Source organism: Carcharodon carcharias, chromosome 13, assembly GCF_017639515.1.
Source record: "Carcharodon carcharias isolate sCarCar2 chromosome 13, sCarCar2.pri, whole genome shotgun sequence".
Classification (NCBI taxonomy): Eukaryota; Metazoa; Chordata; class Chondrichthyes; order Lamniformes; family Lamnidae; genus Carcharodon; species Carcharodon carcharias.
In genome coordinates, this window is record NC_054479.1 from 81,988,845 (window position 1) to 82,010,617 (window position 21,773).

At 45.4% G+C, this 21,773-nt stretch overlaps 1 protein-coding gene and 1 pseudogene across 1 annotated transcript in view; one reads left to right on the plus strand and one right to left on the minus strand.

Annotated features, from left to right (window-relative positions):
* Window positions 1–21,773, minus strand: part of LOC121286091 (cilia- and flagella-associated protein 54-like) — a 254,632-nt gene that overhangs the window by 157,392 nt on the left and 75,467 nt on the right. The window contains exons 14-17 of the mRNA XM_041203086.1: window positions 19,973–20,110; window positions 18,180–18,330; window positions 16,824–16,868; window positions 11,078–11,181 (exon numbers count right to left, since the gene is read on the minus strand). Of these exons, the coding sequence (XP_041059020.1) occupies window positions 11,078–11,181; window positions 16,824–16,868; window positions 18,180–18,330; window positions 19,973–20,110 (438 nt within the window). The remainder of the gene's footprint in view (window positions 1–11,077; window positions 11,182–16,823; window positions 16,869–18,179; window positions 18,331–19,972; window positions 20,111–21,773) is intronic.
* On the plus strand, window positions 9,258–9,535 carry LOC121285536 (annotated as a pseudogene).

A 21,773-nucleotide genomic window follows, 5' to 3' on the forward strand; every position in this document is an offset into this window, starting at 1 on the left:
GGGTTAGAGTCCACAGAGATGTCACATACTGTTAACAGATGGAACATTAGCATTGTTTTGTTTTTGTATTCCTTCATGGGATGTGAGCATCACTGGCTAGGCCAGCATTTATTGCTCATCCCTAATTGCCCTTGAGGAGGTGGTGAAGAGCCATCTTCTTGAACCGCTACTGTCCCTGTGGTGTCAATACACCCATGGAGCTGTTAGGGAGTTCCAGGATCTTGACACAGCAACAGTGAAGGCATGGCGATATAATTCCAAGTCACGATGGTGTGTGGCTGAGAGGAGAACTTGCAGGTGGTAGTGTTCCGATCTACTGCCCTTGTCCTTCTGGGTGGTAGAAGTCACAAGTTAAGAAGGTGCTATCAAAAAGGCCTTGTTGAGTTGCTGCAATGCATCTTGTAGATTGTATACACTGCTGCCACTATGTGTCGGTGGTGGGGGGAGTGAATGTTTAAAGTGGCGGATGGGGTGCCAATCAAGCCAACTGCTTTGTCCCGGATGGTGTCGAGTTTCTTTGTTGTTGGAGCTGTACTCAACGTGGCAAATGTGGAGTATTCCATCACACTCCTGACTCGTGCTTTGTAGATGGTGGACCAGCTTTGGGGAGTCAGGAGGTGAGTTACTTTTCGCAGAATTACCCAGGCTCTGACCTGCTCTTTCATCCACAGTGCTCACACTCAATCGATCTGTCTTTATGCAAGAGTAGATAACAGGATGGAGAGAGAGAAAACAGGAGCCGAGGAACCTCACCAAATTTGAGCAGCAGGCTACAAAGCTGGCAGCAGAGGATGCAGACCATGCCTGTGCCGAGGGTGACGTTGGCCTCTCCCAGCAACCCAGTGAGGCAGCATCTATTATACAGAGACAACATTTGGACAATGACTGTAAGTAATGTGTGGAATGTTTGAGTCAGCCTAGGCAGTCACTCATTCACTCTTTTCTCCATTCCAGGTACCAACAGGAAGAAAGGGAGGCCAGCAGCCCCCAAAGAAGAAAGCCCCAGCCCCTAGGCCACTCGAAGGAGGAAGACAACACTTTCTCACCTGTAGAGCTGTCACTGCGTTCACCTGCACCCTCCACCAGCGCGGTAGGCTCGGGGTCACGCAGTGGTGGTTACTACATGGACACCTGTTGACATTAGGCGGAGGCATTGAGAACCAAGGTCTCTGGCACTCAAAGGACTGCTGGAGACCAGGCCCCTCCAAAGCCTGAGTCAGATAATGAGCCTCTACAATCCACCATAGGACACATGCTGGGGATGCAAACAGAGGCAGGAAACATCAGTAAGAGCTGTCAGAGGCCATCAACAGACTGGGACAAGAGATGGAGGATCCCATCCATGTTCTGTCTGATGTCATGGCTCTGGCATGCATGCACATCCAAATCTCCATAGGAAGGGTGGCATCTGGCTTGGAGACCCAGGTCCAACAAAACACACAGTTTTTGCGGGATTTGCGCTCGGACCTGCACCCCATCACTTTAGCCCTGGGTCATTTCAGCAGTGGCTAGGCAAGGAGCAGGGCACCTTAATCTTCCAGGTGCCCCTTCCTTTCAAAGATTCAGGGAGGGGCCCTCAGGCACCCAGAAAGAGGAGGAGCATGTGCCAAAATTGGGACAGCTGTCCCACAGACTAGTTAAGCAATGTTTGTCCCTACAACCACACCCCCCCCCTCCACCTCTTTGTCTCTCTATCTCTCCGCCCCCCACACACACAGCTTAAACCAGCTTATATTTCAACTCTTTCTTGGACTCGAATGCAAGTTCTGTCGAAGGGTCATGAGGACTCGAAACGTCAACTCTTTTCTTCTCCACCGATGCTGCCAGACCTGCTGAGTTTTTCCAGGTAATTCTGTTTTTGTTTTGGATTTCCAGCATCCGCAGTTTTTTTGTTTTTATCTCTGTGTTTAATTGACTGCCACTGCTCTTCAAGAAATGCCTACCTCCTTGAAGAAGTTCTGTTCCTCTCTGCGACAAGATTTCCGTATCTCTCTGTTGTCTTGCTCACCTTCCTTGCTTTCCATTTCCCTCCTAGTGTTTGACAAGGTGTTTACTAAAACCCGCTTTCACAGCCATATCTCCTTTCTCAGTGACTGTCTCCGTCTCCGACTTACCCCACGTGGATTTCAACTGAAATTCCACCCCTCATGTTTCGAACCCACCCAGGATTACAGGTATCTCCGGGACATAAAACGTTTCTCGGACTGCTGTTCCCGTCACATTCTGAAATCCACACTCAGTGCCATGCGCCGCCATATGAACACACTCGACCTCTCCCTCCAGCAGCACCGCCGTACCCTTTTTCAAAGCTGCGCGTGCCCCCAGTTTCATTTTATCCTTCGGCTCATCCGACGCCTCAACAAGAAACTTTTTCTCTTTCTCTCAAGTGCTAAGGAACGCAAGCTGCAACAACTCATTGACACCAACACCCATCTAGGACCCTCCACCCCTGCCTGTTCCTCCGTCCCCACCCTTTCTTCCAATCCCAACCCCAGCCTTGTATTCACTATACCCCCTGACCTTCTCCTCTCCGATGCTGAACGTTCAGTGCTCAGCAAAGGACTTAGTTTCATACCCTTACGCCCTCACCTCAATGAATTTCGGGCTCGGCATGATGCTGAACTCTTCTTCCGCCGTCTTCGTCTCCGGGCTCACTTCTTTGGGCAGGAGTCCTCTCCCAGTTCAACGGATCCTTTTACCCATCTCCAATATTCTCCCTCCACCTGGACCCCTCCCTCTGGATTCTTACCTTCTCTTGATCTTTTCATTGAGAACTGTCGGCGCGACATTAGTCGTCTCAATTTCTCTGCTCCTCTCACCCATTCTAACCTGTCTCTCTCTGAACTTACTGCACTCCATTCTCTCAGGTCCAACCCTGACATTGTCATCAAACCCGCTGACAAGGGTGGTGCTGTTGTTGTCTGGCGCACTGACCTCTACCTCGCGGAGGCTGAGCGTCAACTCGCAGACACTTCCTCCTACCTCTCCGTGGACCATGACCCCACCACTGAACATCAAGCCATTGTTTCCAGGACTGTCACTGACCTCATCTCCTCTGGGGATCTCCCTCCCACAGCTTCCAACCTGATAGTCTCCCAACCTCGGACGGCCCGCTTCTATCTCCTACCCAAAATCCACAAACAGAACTGCCCCGGTAGACCGATCGTCTCAGCTTGTTCCTGCCCCACAGAACTCATTTCTCGTTATCTTGACTCCCTTCTCTCTCCCCTTGTCCAGTCCCTTCCCACCTACATCTGTGATTCCTCTGACACCTTACGTCACATCAACAATTTCCAGTTCCCTGGCCCCAACCGCTTCCTCTTCACCATGGACGTCCAATCCCTCTACACCTCCATCCCCCACCAGGATGGTCTGAGGGCCCTTAGCTTCTTCCTCGAACAGAGGCCCGAACAATCCCCATCCACCACTACTCTCCTCCGTCTGGCTGAACTTGTTCTCACACTGAACAATTTCTCCTTCAACTCCTCTCATTTCCTCCAAATAAAAGGTGTGGCTATGGGTACCCGCATGGGCCCCAGCTATGCCTGTCTCTTTATGGGGTATGTGGAACATTCCTTGTTGCAGTCCTACTCCGGCCCCCTTCCACAACTCTTTCTCCGGTACATCGATGATTACTTCGGTGCCGCTTCATGCTCTCGTCAGGACTTGGAAAAATTTATTAATTTTGCTTCCAATCTCCACCCCTCCATCATTTTCACGTGGTCCATCTCTGACACTTCCCTTCCCTTCCTTGACCTCTCTGTCTCAATCTCTGGTGATAGACTGTCCACCAATATCCATTACAAACCCACCGACTCCCACAGCTATCTCGACTACAGCTCCTCACACCCCGCTTCCTGTAAGGACTCCATCCCATTCTCTCAGTTCCTTCGCCTCCGTCGCATCTGTTCCGATGATGCTACATTCAAAAACAGTTCCTCTGACATGTCCTCCTTCTTCCTTAACCGAGGTTTCCCACCCACGGTCGTTGACAGGGCCCTCAACCGTGTCCGGCCCATCTCCCGCGCATCCGCCCTCACGCCTTCTCCTCCCTCCCAGAAACATGATAGGGTCCCCCTTGTCCTCACTTATCACCCCACCAGCCTCCGCATTCAAAGGATCATCCTCCGCCATTTCCGCCAACTCCAGCATGATGCCACCACCAAACACATCTTCCCTTCACCCCCCTTATCGGCATTCCGTAGGGATCGCTCCCTCCGGGACACCCTGGTCCACTCCTCCATCACCCCCTACTCCTCAACCCCCTCCTATGGCACCACCCCATGCCCACGCAAAAGATGCAACACCTGCCCCTTCACTTCCTCTCTCCTCCCCGTCCAAGGACCCAAACACTCCTTTCAAGTGAAGCAGCATTTCACTTGCATTTCCCCCAACTTAGTCTACTGCATTCGTTGCTCCCAATGTGGTCTCCTCTACATTGGAGAGACCAAACGTAAACTGGGCGACCGCTTTGCAGAACACCTGCGGTCTGTCCGCAAGAATGACCCAAACCTCCCTGTCGCTTGCCATTTCAACACTCCACCCTGCTCTCTTGCCCACATGTCTGTCCTTGGCTTGCTGCATTGTTCCAGTGAAGCCCAACGCAAACTGGAGGAACAACACCTCATCTTCCGACTAGGCACTTTACAGCCTTCCGGACTGAATATTGAATTCAACAACTTTAGGTCGTAAGCTCCCTCCCCCATCCCCACCCCCTTTCTGTTTCCCCCTTCCCATTTTTTTCCAATAAATTATAAAGATTTTCCTTTTCCCACCTATTTCCATTATATAAAAAAAAACCCCCACTAGAGCTATACCTTGAGTGCCCTACCATCCATTCTTAATTAGCACATTCGTTTAGATAATATCACCAACTTTAATTTTAACACCTATGTGTTCTATTGTACTATTGTCGTTGACATCTTTTGATGATCTGCTTCTATCACTGCTTGTTTGTCCCTACAACCACACCCCCCCCCCTCCACCTCTTTGTCTCTCTATCTCTCCGCCCCCCACACACACACCTTAAACCAGCTTATATTTCAACTCTTTCTTGGACTCGAATGCAAGTTCTGTCGAAGGGTCATGAGGACTCGAAACGTCAACTCTTTTCTTCTCCGCCGATGCTGCCAGACCTGCTGAGTTTTTCCAGGTAATTCTGTTTTTGTTTTAGTTAAGCAATGGCCTGACATAGTAAGACTCGTGGATTTTTGCCTTACATACAATGTCCCAGGCACCACTATCACTATTTTGGGTTTGTCCTTTCCAATCATCAGACCCACCAGGGGTGGAGGCACAGTGATATACAGTCAGGAGGGCTTAGACCTGGGTGTCCTCAACATCGACTCTGGACTGCATGAAGTGTCATGACATGAAGTCAAACATTGACAAGGAAGCCTCCTGCTGGTTACCACTTTCCGCCCACCCTAACCACACACACACACACACACACACACACACACACATACACACTCACTCACTCTTCAGCTGATGAATCAGTATTCCTCCATGTTGAACACAACTTGCAGGAAGCTCTGAGGGTGCCAGGAGTAGCACCAGGCATACCAAAAAATGAGGTGTCAACCTGATGAAGCTGCAACACAGGACTATTGGCATGGCAAACAGCATAAGCAGCAAAGGATAGACAGAGATAAGTGGTTCCACAACCAATGAATCAGATCTAAGTGCTGCAGTGCTGCCACATGCCCTCCTGCACTCTTCATTGAGCCAAGGTTGATCCCCTGGCTTGATAGTAATAGTAGAATGGGGGACATGCCATGCCATGGAGTTACAGGTTGTGGTGAATATGATTCTGCTGCTGCTATTGGCCACAGTGCCTCATGGACGCCCAGTCTTCAGTTACTTGTTCTGTGAATGGTGGTGGGCAATTAAAAAACTCACTGAATGAGGAGAATCCAAAAATAGCCCCATCCTCAATGATACGGGAGCTGAGCACATCAGTGCAAAAGATAAGGCTGAAGAATTTGGAACAATCTTCAGCCAGTAGTGTCAAGTGGATGATCTATCTCAGCCTCCTCCAGGGGTCCCCAGCATCACAGATGCCAGTCTTCAGCCAAATCACTTCACTCCACATGATATAAAAAAATGGCTGAAGGCACTGGATACTGCAAAGGCTATGGGCCTTAGCAATATTCCGGCAATAGAACCAAAACCTTGTGCTCCAGAATTTGCCACACAACACTGGCATCTACCCTGCAATGTGGAAAATTGCCCAGGTACGTCCTGTACACAAAAAGCAGGACAAATCAAGCTTGGCCAACTATTGCCCCATTAGTCTACTCTCGATCATCAGTAAAGTGATGGAAGGAGTTGTCAACAGTGCTATCAAGTGGAACTTGCTTAGCAATCACCTGCTCGCTCTCAGTCAGTTTGGGTTCTGTCAGCATCACTAGCTCCTGACCTCATTACAGCCTAGGTTCAAACATGGAGAAACAAGCTGAACTCCAGAGCTAACATAAGGGTGACTTCCCTTGACACCAAGGTAGTATTTGACTAAGTGTGGCATCAAAGAGCACAAGCTAAACTAGTGTCAACGGGAATCAGGGGGAAAATTCTCCACTGGTTGGAGTCATACCTAGCACAAAGGAAGGTGGTTGTGCTTCTTGGAGGTCAATCATCTCAATTCCAGGACATCGCTGCAGGTGTTCCTCATGGTATGTCCAAGGCCCAAACATCTTTAGCTGCGAAACCTTCCTTCCATCATAAGTCAGAAGTGGGGATGTTCATTGATGATTGCACAATATTCAGCACCATTCGCGACTCCTCAGATACTGAAGCGGCCCATGTCCAAATGCTGCAAGACCTGGACAATATCCAGGCTTGGGCTGACAAGTGGCAAGTAAAATTCATGCCACACAAGTGCCAGGCAATGACCATCTCCAACAAGAGAGAACCTAAACATCAGCACTTGATATTCAATGGCATTACCATCGCCAAATTCCCCACTGTCCAGATCCTGGGAGTTACCATTGACCAGAAACTGAACTGAACCAGCCATACTGTGGCTACAAGAGCAGGTCAGAGGCTAGGAATCCTGCCGCAAATAACTCACCTCCTGACTCCACAAAGCCTGTTCACCGTCTACAAGGCACAAGTCAGGAGTATGATGGATTACTCTCCACTTGCCTGGATGAGTGCAGCTCCAGCAACACTCAAGAAGCTTGACACCATCCAGGACAAAGCAGCCCACTTGATTGGCACCCCATGCACAAACATTCATTCCCTTCACCACCGATGTACAGTGGCAGCTGTGTGTACCATCTACAAGATGCACTGCAGAAACTCACCAAGGCTCCTTAGACAGCACCTTCCAAATCCACAACCGCTACAATCTAGAAGTGCATGGGCAGCGGACATATAGGAACAACGCCACCACTGGGACAAAATCCTGGAACTCCCTCCCTGAGAGCACTGTGTACCTACATCACATGGACTGCAGCAGGTCAAGAAGTCAGCTCACAGCCACCTTCTCAAGTGCAAAAAGTGATGGGCAATAAATGCTGGCCTAGCGATGCCCACATCCCATGAATGAATTTTAAAAATTGAGTTATTGGGCTGAGAGGCCTGTTTCTGTGCCAGGTATTCTATGTTCCCTAAAATCTGTCATTTGGGAAAATGCTGGAATCCATTATTAAGGAAGTAGTAGCAGGCATTTGGAAAACTATAATACAATCAGGCAGATTCAACATGGTTTTTTGAAAGAGAAATTGTGTTTGACAAATTTATTAGTTCTTTGAGGATGTGACAAGCAGGGTAAATAAAGGGGAATCAGTAGTCGTCCATTTGGATTTCCAAAATGCTTTCCATAAGTTACTGCATAAAAAGTTACTACACAAGACAGGTTGTGAGAAGGACACAGAGTTAGCAAAGTGATATAGGCTAATTAAATGAGTCAGCAAAAATTTGGCAGATGGATTATAACATGAGAAGATGTGAGGTCATTCATTTTGGTGGGATGAATAGAAAAGTAGAATATTAGTTAAATGGAAAGAGATTGCAAAATGCTTTGGTACAGAGGAATCTGGGTGTCCTTGCATATGAATCATTACAAGTTGATTAGCATGCAGGTGCAGCAAATAATTCAAAACCCACTAGAATGCCAGCCTTTATTGCTCTAACCGTGCAGGGCATTGATGAGTCTGCACCTGGGGTACTGTGTACAGTTTTGGTCTCCTTACCTAAGTAAGGGTATTCTTGCATTGGAAGCAGTTCAGAGGAGGTTCACTAAGCTGATTCCTGGGATAAAAGGGTTGTCTTATAAGGAAAGATTGAGCTGGATAGGTCTATTGGTGTTTAGAAGAATGAGTGGTGATTTTTTAAAAATTCTTTCATGGGATGTGGGCATCGCTGACAAGGCCAGCATTGGTTGCCCATCCCTAATTGCCCTCAAGGGAAGTGAAGAGTCAACAATATCACTGTGGGTCTGGAGTCACATGTACGTCAGACTAGTTAAGGATGGCAGATTTTCTTCCCTAAAGGACATTGGTGAACCAGATGGGTTTTTACAACAATCGATATAATTTCATGGTCACCATTACTGAGATTTTTTTAAAATTTAATTTAGTCTAAATTCCACCATTTAAATTTGAATGCATGTTCCCACAGCATTAGACTGAGCCTCTGGATTACTAGCCCAGTGACATTACCACTACGTCTCTGCTTCTCCCTCTTCTTCAAATATGTAAGATTTTGAGGGAGCTTGCCAGGGTAGATGCTGACAGGATGTTTCCCCTCGTCAGGGAATCTAGAACTAGGGAGCACAATTTAAAAATAAGGGGTCTCCCATTTAAGACTAAGATGAGGAATAATTTCTTCTCTCAGAGGGTCATTATCTTTGGAACTCTCTTCCCATAGAGCATTGGAGGTTGGGTTATTGAATATATTCAAGGCAGAGTTAGATTTTTGATCTACAAGGGAGTCAAGGGTTATGGGAGGTTGACAGGAAGACACAATCAAATCAGCCATGGTCTTATTGAATGGCAGAGCAGGCTTGAAGGGCTGAATGGCCTACTCCCATTATTTCTTACGAACTTAGGTCAACAAAGCAGCACCAGGAGCAGCAACAATGTCAACAGTAGCTGCCTTCTCCACAGCCACATGCACTTAATGGGACAGCAGATATAGACACAGGGCAACAGTTCAAAGGAAGCAATACCCCAGCACAGAGCAACAATGTCTCAGGAACCTCAGGCTTTCGCAGCAGGTCATTGCTGACATCTGCCGCCTTGTGCAACAAGATGGTGAAGTGCACCAAGAAGGTGGGGGTTGTGGGAAAATATGGAACCCGTTATGGAGCCTCACTCCTAAGATAGTGAAAAAGATTGGGATCAGCCAACACGCCAAATATACCTGCTCCTTCTGTGGGAAAACAAAGATGAAGTGAAGGGCAGTCGGTATCTGGCATCGTGGGTCTTGCATAAAAACAGTGGCTGGAGGAGCATGGGCCGACAACACCACCTCCACCATTATAGTAAAGTCTGCAATTCGCTGTCTGCAGGAGCTGAAGGATCAGTGAGCACAAGCTGTGGAGTCTGACCTCTTCCAGAGGTTTATGTGTCCTCAACCTTGTTAATAAAATGTTAAATGAAAAAATGACCTCCTTCTAAGAGGGCCAGGTGACACACATTGTGAGTGACTATCAAGATCACCACAGCCCTGAATTCCTTTGCCTCAGCCTCCTGCCAGGAATCTGCTAGAGCATTTATCAATCAGAAGGGATTCCACTCCTTCCATGTTCAGCTCAAATGTCACCACAAGGACATTATCATGAATGTCTGTGCAAGATATCCTAGAAAGTGCCATGACTCCTTCATTCTGCAACAGTCACATCTGCCAAAGGTCTTCACGCCCCCACAGAGCATGGAGCAGGTGCCTCCTTGGAAACATGAGCTACCTTCTGAGGACCTGGCTGATGATTACTGTGAGAAGCCCAACCACTAATGCCGAGGTGAGGTACAAGAACCACATATCCACAAGGACAATTATTGAGCAGCGCAAGTGGATCCATTACAATAAACTCCACTCTCGAGTGGAAATTGAACTCACCCTTGCAACTCATGGAAGATTGCTACAATACCAACAGTAGCTGCCTTCTCCACATGCACTTAGTGGGACAGCAGAGAAAGACACAGAGGTCCAGTTCAAAGGAAGCAACACACCCAGCAGAGGACCAGTGTCCTTAACATGACAGAGCAACAAAGCCTCAGAAGCCTAAGGCTGACCTCTGAAGCCTTGCCACAATTGAGAATAAAAGCTTTGGAACCCACATATTAGACATTCTTTAAGGTTTAATTTTGCACTTTGAGTTGTAAAGCTACAGACTACATTTCCATTGAGTACAATGGATGCAGTATTGTTCCCAACACATACACAGCCATGCTTAGCACAGGTAAACAGCTGTATTAGGCAAATAGCGCTAACCATCTTCCATTACCCAAGGTGTCAATTGCAAAGGCACCACCAAAAACATTAAGTGTGCCATATACTTCAGACAGTTCATTAATTTTTACCCTATAGTTACCTATTCAAAAAGCTCTCCTGACTTACGCCACAGTTGGGTCTTCAGGCAGTTTCATTCAGCTGTTTGCACCAAATTAATTATCTTAATAAGGAGACTCTAGATTTTGAGTGCTAACAATTAGGACAGAAAGCAGCTAAGTAAGATTTCATGTTTTTTTATTTGTTGGTAACTCACCTTTTTGGTTTTACCATTCACCACATATCATGGGCAAATCACATTGGCTGTAATTATCAGTCCCTCACATCAGCAGGATCTTCCGACCCCAGTGATGTGAATGGAGATTTCAATGGCTCGCTGGTCCCTCCACGAGGAAACCCATCGGGGGGCTGGAAGATTTTGGCCATTAACACCAACACACACAATAAGCAGGAACTGTACCTGTATAACCTTTTAAGAAGCAAAAGCCCTGTTTCTGATCAAGAAAGGATACAAGACTGGTATTAAGGATAGATGGAGGCAATCTGGATTAGTCAGAGACATTATATCATTCCTATTTATTTTATATTCTTCAGTTTACAACTTGATAACATAACTCACCATTAATAAGTTCATTGGAGCACAGTGTTCTGTTTGCGTGGATATTGCTGGAGTTTGTGTAGATGTTGCTGTGTCACTTTGATCCTCATGTGCAGCGTTACTACCTGCCAAGGCAAGTGCTGAAACTGATAATAAAGCATTATAATCTAGTAACTAAAGTAATTACTTGCTGAAAGCAATATCCACAGTCGTACCTCTCCCAAATTAGCTAACACCAAACCTTTAGAATGCAAAAACATCCATGTTTTAACTTTGTAACTCAGGGAACAATTTGCTATTTCAATGTAAAGTGGCTTATAAGTCTTTAACTATGAAATTTGAATTTTAAAATAAATTAAAATTGGATATTACAACTTTTAGGCTCTTTTTTCTTTGAAAAACATTCATCCAGGAGTAAAATCAGGACAAGATTATTTTGGGGGAAACCATGTTCAATGTAAGTTTAAATAAAAATAGAAAATGCTGGAAAAACTTAGCAGGTCTGACTGCATCTGAGGAGAGAGAAAAACAGTTAACGTTTCGCGTCTGTATGGCTCTTCTTCAGAGCTAAAGAGAAGTAGAAATGAGATGGAATTTATACTGTTTAAACCCCTCGAAACATTAACTCGGTTTCTCTCTCCACAAATGCTATCAGGCTGCTGAGTTTTTCCAGCATTATCTGTTTTTATTTCAAATTTCCAGCGTTCACAGTATTTTACTTTTATTCTATGTAAGCTTATTTAATTACATTGCAGAGAAATGTTGTGCTACATGTGTGGCAAAATTTTGTGTCCTACCCAATGGCAAATTTGGTGGGGGGTTGCATTTAGTTAGTTGAGAGGGTGACAGGAGGGGAACTTACCACCTTCCTGCCTCCATCCTAATTAACTCTGACGGAAGGGCACCAATTGAGGCCCTTAAGTGGGCAGTTAATGCCTGCTCGAGGAAGAGCATCAGGAAGGGGGAAGGCCACTGAAGCCATCACCCCAGCTCTTCTGCAAATGTTGTGCTTCCCCCACTTCCAGTGACCCCCTTACCGTTATCATTCATGTGTGCCTGGGTCCCTCCTCAATCTGAGGCCTTGGGTGGGTGTCGCATCGACAGCCACCATTGCCTCCCCAGTGACACTGCTAAGTACAGAAGAGTTGCCGGCCTCTAATTGGCTGGTAGCACTTGGTGGGTGGGACCTCAGTCGTCAGGGTCCTTGATCCTGAGGGAAGGTCCATCTCTGGCCTGTTAACTGCCTTAGTGGCACACAATGAGGCAGGCCATCTTGAAAGAACCTTCGCAGGAGTCTCACTAGCTGTCCAATCAGCAGTCAAGTTTCCCGTCACCTCCACAAGATTCTGCCTGTGATATCTAGTTTTGAATCTTGCATAATCACTGGTCACAAATTTATTTTAACTTATAGCTCGTCTAAAATCCTAAAACTAAATTTCACTGCAACTACTGAAAAGATGGTCAGGACAGTGTCTGTGGAGGATGTATATCTTCAATATCTTTCTTTTTCCATTTAGCATCCTCCATACATTTTGCAAGAGTAACCAAATACTACAATGACAGAGCCAACAATAACATGCATTTTTTTAATTGAACCTAGACACAATTTTTTTTTCCCTTTGGGGAAGAGGTGGAAGAATTCGCAAGCTGAAATGTAGATGGCCTCTGTCTTTGATTTTGGTCTCTGCAGCCCACACGGGGCCATTAGAGTCTCTTCAGAGATGAAAAGGTGCAATCTTCTTCGATACTGTCAAATTTTGTTCAGGGTCACAGGCAGTTATAGCTTCAGCCATTTTAAAAGGTCAATGTCCAGTTTTTAAAAATTTAGAAGTTAGCCACAATGATACATCTATATTATAAAAATATAGAGTGTGAGGACTTAGCCCCCCTTTATCCAAGTCATTTATATGTATGGTAAATAGTTGAGGCTCCAGCACTGACCCCTGTGGCACCCCATTAAGTTACAGTTTGCCAACTTGAGAATGATACATTTAACCCAACTCTGTTTTCTATTAGTTAGCCAACCATTTATCCATGCTAATATATTACCCCCCAACAACATGAGCTCTGATCTTGTGCAGTAACCTTTTATGTAGCACCTTATTAAATGCCTTTTGAAAACCCAAACATCTACTGGTTCCCCTTTATCCACTCTGCATGTTATATCCTCTAATAAATTTGTCAAATATAACAGCCAGAATTTTCCAGCCCCTCTCGCCAGCAGTATCTTCCAGTCCTGTCGATGTGAATGGAGATTTCATTGGCTCGCCGATCCTGCCACGGGAGACTGGAAAATTCTGGCCAATATTCCTTTTATAAAACCAAGTTGACATTGATTGCATTATGATCTTCAAAATGTCCCACTACTACTTCTTTAATAAAGGATTCCAGCAATGATGGTATTGGGCTACCTGGCCTATAGTTATCTGCTTTATGCCTCCCTCCTTCCATGAATGGGAGTGTTAGGTTTTGCAGTTTTCAAACTTTCTGAGGCTGTTCCAGAATTTAAGGAACTTTGGAAGATTACAATCAATGCATTTACTGTTTCTGTCTTGGAAACAGATCACCATTCCTTCACTGTTGCTGGGTCAAAATCCTGGAATTCCCTCCCTAACAGCACTGTGTGCACCTACAACACATGGACTGCAGCAATTGAAGAAGGCAGCTCACCACCACCTTCTCAAGGGCAATTAGGGATGGGCAATAAATGCTGGCCTATCAGTGATGCCCACATCCCATGGAGGAATAAAAAAAAGTGATTATTTTTAAAGGTGTGTGACTTTTCTTCTAGTTTGGAAGTATTCAGGACTTTTGCCAGGAAAGGAATAGCACTGGAATGCAGCTAGGCATCCCCTGATGAATATCAGGTGTCTCTCCAAAGATGTCCAAGATAATGGAGCCAGAACCTGGGGAGGGCAAAAGAACAAGGGCAACCCCGATGTTTGACGATGACTCCCTGTGAGCCCTCCTCCAGGCTCTAATTGATAGGTGGAAGGTCCTCATCCTTATGATGGGAAGAGGAGAACACCCAGCTCGACCAAAGCAGCCCGGATGTAGGAGAGCAGCTTTGGGGTCGTCCAGTGAATGACCTGGCTTCAGTACCCCAAAAGACTCAAAGATCTGAAATCTGCAAGGGTGAGTGTGTCACTATTCTTGAGATGGACATAAATGGAAGGTTTTGTTCTGGGTCCATCATGTGTCCATTGTCTTGTGTGTTGTCCAAGCGTGCAAGCCGGCATGATGCACACATGCCACTCAGCAGGGCAACAGGGTTTATGAAGAGGGGAAATTGCAACACCTGTTCATTGGCAAAGTACATTGAGAAAAGTGTGCTGCCAACTGAATACATAATGGCCATACATTTAAAGACATGACTGTAGGAAAGCATCATCATCATTACAATTTCCCTCTTTAATTACAGGAGAAGAGGGTGCACAATGCCAGGAAGAGAAAGAGGACCGGAGGTGGTGTGCCAAACCTGGCCATATTGACTCCCATCGAAGAAGAGATGCTGCAGTTGGCTGGCCATGAGTGGAGCTGGGCCATTGCTGGAGGCAAGATAGGAGGAAGGCACCAAGATTTCAAGGGAGCATTTTTATAATTCCACCGAACATTTGTTAAGAGGGCTGGGGAGGGAATGGTACATGAGGCTGGGCAAGCTGTCAGGAAAGAAGCATTGATACTTTGTGAAGGCTTACATGTATCAGGGAGGAAGGTGTGTCTCCATGTTGTATGGTGTACGGTCCAAACACTGAGTCACATCTCCCAATGGTTCCAGTGTTTGCAATGAAGAAGCATGTCTCAACACATGGACCCTGAAGGTTGAAGGTGCCCCTAACTCACCTTCCTTTTGTTTCCTACACAGGTGCAACATCAGCAGCTGCTGGCACTAGCACGAGAGGCTGGCATTAACCTCTGAGGAGGAAGAGGATGCCTCAGAGGGTGTAACATCATATCCTTACTCTGCACCCAGCGCCAGTGCAGATACACGCACCTTAGTGGCTATGTATACCTTGACTGTAAGGGAAACACACACTGGCGAAAGCACATCACAGTCACATATACAGGTGACAGAGACTGAGATGGAGCAGGCCTCTGGCAGTCACAGGAGTACTGGAAGCAACCTAGCTGCTGAGCTCTAGACTGATGGCGAGCCTCTATAGTCGTCTGTCATGCAGCAGATGCTAGACATACAATGGAAGGATTGTGTAGATATGGCAGAGACACCAGAGGGTTTGGGTGTTCTGGCACAGATTTGTAGGAGTCCATGCAGGCCATGGGCACTGCAATCACCCACTCTACAGAATGCATGGCTTCTACTGAGAGCCTGGCGACTGTCACAGGGGGCCAAACACAGCAGATCAGTGATGTCATAGTGGGTATGCGTTCTGACCTGCGCTCCATGGCCCAAGATGGGGATGAGGAGCCTGCAGTCACATCTAGCTCCTGGTCTCTCTCAGGAAAGCAGGGGCAGGGGCCAAATGGATCTTATGGCAGCAGGTGAGCAGCAGCTGACGTCAATGGGGGAAACTGTCAAGGCACTTCTAATAGGGACAACCTCTCCTCCGTCCCTCCGCCATTGGCATAGGTACCTTCAAGTGCCATGGTGACTGATGGGCCAGCCTTCCACTGTGCAGGTAACCCCAGTGATGGCACTCTCGCCATCAGGCGACCACAGGAGGGCCACTAAGACAAGGGGGAATAAGGGTCAGCAGCCTGCCTCTGCAGCTGCTGGCTGTGAGGGGGGAGCACTACACTGTAACATCCAGAAAAGATTCAAGAAACAGGATGCACATGTGTGCCTTGTTTATTTTTGAGATTTGCACATTTTCCTCATAAGTGTATACATAAATGATTGCTGTTTTCCAAATCTTATCTAGCCACGTTCCTTCATTAACTGTGTGGATTCAAATGATGCTCTTCTTTGATTCTGTGATTATGTTCCATTGCCCACACATGGCGTGAGTGTTCATGTCATGGAAGTGCTGAAGAAGGTGTTACTAGTCATGAAGCTGAGTGAGTTGGAGAGACTCAGCTGATGAATTTTCTGATTATCAGAGCTTCCCTTGTGTCACGGCCATCAAGACCCTCCATGGGACAGGCTTGGACATATGCCTGATGCAGCTTAGCCTCCTGTTCCTCTGATTCCTCATCAGAGGACTGGGCTGTCTTCCTTAATTCATCCTCTGACAGAGTTTCCCCTCTCTGGATGGCCAGGTTGTGCAGCGCACAGCAAGCTACCACCATGTGGGAGACTCTGGCTAGTGCATATTGGAGTGCTCCACCTGATCTATCCAGGCACCCTAATCTCATCTTCAGCAGACCAATGTTCTGTTCAATGATGGACCTGGTTGATGCCTGGCTATCACTGTTCTGCTTCCGTCCTTGGACTTCAAACTGGAGTCATCAGCCGCTGTTTCAGAGGGTATCCTTTGTCTCCAAGCAGCCATCCATCCAAAGCATTCAGCCCCATAAATATCCCAGGTACCTGGGAGTGTCTGAGGATGAAGAGTCGTTGCTGCTTCCTATGTACCTTGCAAAAACCTACACAATCTACACATTAATGGAGTGGTATCCCTTGTGGCTGATGAATGACCCTGGCTGCCCTGCTGGTTCTTTGAAGGCTACATAGGTACAATCAATGACCCCTTGCACCCGCAGGAAACCAGCCAAGGCTGCAATGCCTATGGTTCTTTCCAACTGACCGATGTTCTGTAGTAAAGGAGACATATTGACAGGCACACCTAAACATGGTATCTGTGAATACCTTTATGCAGTGATGGGTGATCCCACTCAAGTATCCACAGGCCACCTGAAAAGAATCAGAGGCAAAGATGTTCAACGCGACTGTCAGATTTAATGCCACAGGCATTGGTTACCCACATAATTGGAGGCTAACTTAGGCTCAAGCATGTCACATAGGGATGTGATACTATCTCATGAAAGGCGAAGTCTGTGGAGACATTGTTGTTCTGTCAGCTTAAGTTACAACATTCGCACCATGTAAACGCGGTTAGCACGGTTCGGCCTTCGCCTACTTCTGAATGCCTGCTGCTGCCTTCCCTCTCCAGCCTCTCGCTTCTCAGCAGCTTGCCCACCTTCCCGACAGGTACCTCCCATAGAATATACAATGCCAAAAGGGGACAATGTTTCACACCACACATGGTGCGGTGCTCAAAGATGACCAGAGCACTAATTTTTTTGGACCCTCCCCTGAGGGATAGCCCTGATTATGATTAGAGGTTTATGAATAATAACAATCTCCAAAAGAAATGATTATCAGCAGCCTCTCCTGCTAAAATCAGGCATAGATCCACCTCCAGCCTTTATATCTGCCCTTTCATGAGAACCTGAAAAAAATCATGCTTCCTACCAGGCGTGTTTCACATGCTCCCACCTCATTATTTTGATGGGAATGTTTTATTGCAGTCAATTGGCTTATTAAGTAGTTTAAACAGCCTTTAATTAATAATTTCAAAATGGCAGGTGGGCTGCCGATTTCTGAGCCCAGCCGCCTACCCTATTATGGATTCATGTGATGATGCAGGTTCATGACCTGGGTCATCACACAGATATTACGCTTCTGCAGGATTACAGCAGTCCCACTTTCGCAATGTAAAATCAGCCTACGGTGTGATATTCAGGTTCTTGTCCATTAGTTCCCCACTGAAGATGCTAGGGGAAGTTAGGGTTGTTGCATTCTAGGAATAAGTGAATTTTTAATGGCGTGTTAATTAATAATTGTTGCCAAATATTCCCTGGCCCTGAAAATTTAATCTTATGAATGTGAAATTTCATTCCTCTAGAAGGTAATTATTGTTGGATCATTAAAATAAATTACCTGGTTATTATTACATTGCTGTCGGTGGGACACTGTTATTTATAAATTGTCTATTGTGTTTTCTACATTACAACACTGATTACAATTCAAAAACACTTTGTAAAGTACTTTCCAACTCACTAAGGTTGTGAAAGGCACTATATAAATGCAAATCTCTCTTTTCTGTTTTGACTTGTTATCATGTGAGTAGCAAAAAATATGCTACTTTGTTTAAACACAATGTCAGAAACAAAACATCTAATTTTTCTTCATCTATTAGTTCCCTATAATTAAACATCATACCTGGCTTTCTCTTGGTCTTCACACTTGAATCAGCCAGGGTTTCAAGCAACCCTGCTGAGTACAGTGTAATATCTGCCATTACTACAGGGTCAACATCCCCTAAGTTGCACCAAATAGTCACTTCTTGAAGTATGGACAGGATATGCATCCACTGAGAAAAAAAGACAAATGCATAGATGTCAGCCATGTGAAAGTGTAAACTACTATCTTAGTACTGAAAACTAAAGAAAGAAGATAGCTTATGCCCAAAGGGGTCAGTAAATATTGTTATAGTTAATAAAAGTTAAATGAAGAGAACAAGAATGTTCACTAATTAAAATGCAGAATAATGTGGATGCTAGACATCCAAAATAAAACCAAAAAAATGGTGGAAATACTCAACAGGTCAGGCATCTGTGGAAAGAGAAACAGGGAAAACGTTGCAAGTCGATGACCCTTCATCAGAAGTGCGTTTCCTCTACAAGGGGGGAGACCAAACACAGATTGGGTGACCGCTTTGCATAACACTTCCATTCAGTGCACAAGCATGATCCTAAGCTTCCAGTGGCCAGTCATTTTAATTATCCACCTTGTGCTCATGCTGACATCTCTGTCCTTGGCCTGCTGCTCTGTTCCAGCGAGGCTCAGGGTAAATTTGAGGAACTGCACCTCTTCTTTGGTTGTGTCAGCATCACAGACTAACAGCCATATTCTGCCAGCATTTATAAATCAATATGGTTAATAATGTGATAATGACAAGATAATGTGTTTTGTGGTGTTGATTGAGGAACAGATATTGGCCAGGACACCAGGGATAACTTCCCTGCTCTTCTTTGAAGTAGCGCCAAGGGATCTTTTCCCAAACGGGACATTGGTTTAACGTCTTGGGCAGGAAGGTACCCGCAAGCCTTCCTGCGCCCAGACTTGATCAGAGGCAGGGAGGCAGTGGGATCTCCACACCCGTCTGCCCAAACAGCCTCCAAGCCCACCTCTTGTTGGGGGGGAAGGTCATTAAATTCTACCCATTCTTTCTGAATGTACTCACAATGACACTATATACATATAAATCAACTAGTGCAATTCTTCTCCCCTCAAAGTTAATACATCACTTTAATGAGTCAGAAATAACTATAATGGCATTTTTTGTCCAGTTGATGGTGATATTGCTCTGTAATGAATTTGGATTTTACTTGCACGGTGGTTTTTGCAGTTCTTACTGTCATCAACAATGAACAGTTCAGGAGAACACATACAATGTATGATTTGAAGTACCTCCTTGAAACTGGAGACATTTATCTAATGGAGGGAATATGAGCTGGTGCTTGGGATGCGGCTCTCCTGTTTGTGCACAATCCCTTCTCTTCTCCACCATGGCAGCCTTCTTCTTTTTGCCAGAATTCTCATGCTTCCCTCCCTCTCTCCTATTTTGCTATAACTATTTACTCTTTCCTGGATCATTCTTTTATTTCTTGACTTGTCCCATTGCCATTCACTTTGGCCCTGCACCATCATCCCTTCTGTCATTAAATCATTTCTGCCTTCCAACCTATCACCATGCATCAACAATCACTACCCCACCACCCCCTCACTTTTCCATGTCTTCATGCTTAGTTAAAAACAGTCAATCTTGAACACCTTCCAATTCAGATGAAAAGTCACCAACCTGGAATGTTAATTCTGTTTCTCTCTCCAAGATACTACTCGACTTACTGTGTGTTCCCTATATTTTCTGTTTTTAATTTCAGATTTCCAGCAACCACAGTATTTTTTGTCATGAGTCTGCAATCAGGCTGATGGTTAATGAATGCTCATACCTTTCCAAAGTTATCCATCTTCTTTAGGTATTTAGTAGAACCAATAATCCCGAAGTTGCCTCTCTGTAGAACTGTCTTGCACTTCTGCCACAGAAAAAGAATGGCATCCACAACCATGTCTATGTCTGGAGTGGTACCCTGGAATTGAAAATTAAAAACTTCAATGACAACTGGCTTATTTTATGAGATAATCTTTGATAACATGCAATTTTCTAATTGAGTGTTGCCGGAAAAAAGAAACATGCTATCAAAGTTTTTTGTCTTGCGCTCATCAGCATAGATTCGCAAGAATACCAAAATTCAGATTTGAAATGGAACAGTCAAATGAGCTCCCTTTCCTCGACATGCTAGTTGAGAAATCTGCCAATGGGTTCTCTACTACTGTCTACTGCAAGCCTAGCTTCACTGGTCAATACATGCGTTAGGATTCCTATAGTTCCACATGCTACAGGATTGGCCTTATCAGCAACCTCACAAATAGGGCCTGAGCCATTTGCTCACAGTGCAAGCTTGATACTGAAATAGGGCATCAAAGCCATCCTGTGCATGATGGCTACTCTGATCAGATCATTGCTCCTTCTATATCGTGCAAACTCATAAATGGGCCTAAGGCTGCCACTTTCAGCCCTGAAAAGTGCTCAGTCTACCTCAGTTTACCCTGGAAGGATAAGGAGTCTCAAAAGTTTGAGCAACAGGTGAAGCTAGCCATTTCACTCTGCAACTACGCAGTAGCAACATGAGTGGCATTCTCCACTAACAGGATGCTGCCATCAAGCCAAAATGACACTCTGCCTATCACAAATGAGTAATGTGGTATATGAATTTCAGTGCTGTGTGACACCAAGTATGTAGACCGTACATCTCAATGACATGCACACCCTATTAAAAAGGACGGCCCTCTGGTTGTTCCTACAAGCAAATTACTGACGGTACCGAACCAGCCCATGCTTTCAAAACTCAAAACATAATGTCCAATATTAGATGTGATTCTTCAATTGGACAACATTTAATAAACAATCCTGATTGTGCTAAGAATTACACTGACAATCAATTTAAGATTATCAGTCAGGCTCGCATGTGGCTCACTTACGCATACTAGAAGCTACATATATTCACACACAGGGCCCTGTCCTTTGCAGACAGAAGGAGCAAGTTCATGCATTGCACTTTTCTCAACTAAACAAAAGCTTGGGGGACACCACTCCCTGGTTCATTTCCCAGGGCAGTGTCTTGACCAATCAGACTTGACCTGCCTGGTTTGAGTTTAAACAAAAGCTTGGCAGTTAACTGTTCCCTGGTGCATTCTCATTGCAATGCCTCTACCAGAGTCTACTTGCTAATCAATAAGCACTCTCTTCTCATGCAATATAAATTGTTGTTCCCTTTACAATTGGTATTCTTGTGAATCTGTCCTGATGAGTGCAAAATGAAAAGCTTCAATAGCAAGTCTCTTTTTCAGCAATGCTCAAGTTCTATACTACCAAACAACTAATTTTCTAATTATTTCATATTTTCTTTGGGTTAGCACATTGTTTTGAACTTTTATGAAGAGCCCATTTATACCTCTCAACTTAAAGGATCCATTCTTCGTGCTACCAGGTGATGCTAACCCTTTGCTACCAGTCTTTCCTGAAAGAATTTTGTTTTCCTTCCTAGACATTGCCAGGCTATCTTAATCTGCATCAGGACCACAGCTAACTGGAATGGGGCATCAAGCTTACACCTCACCACACTGCGCTAGTACTTCAAATGATATGCTACTCCTCATTGTACTACTCTTCATATTTTAACATATTAACAT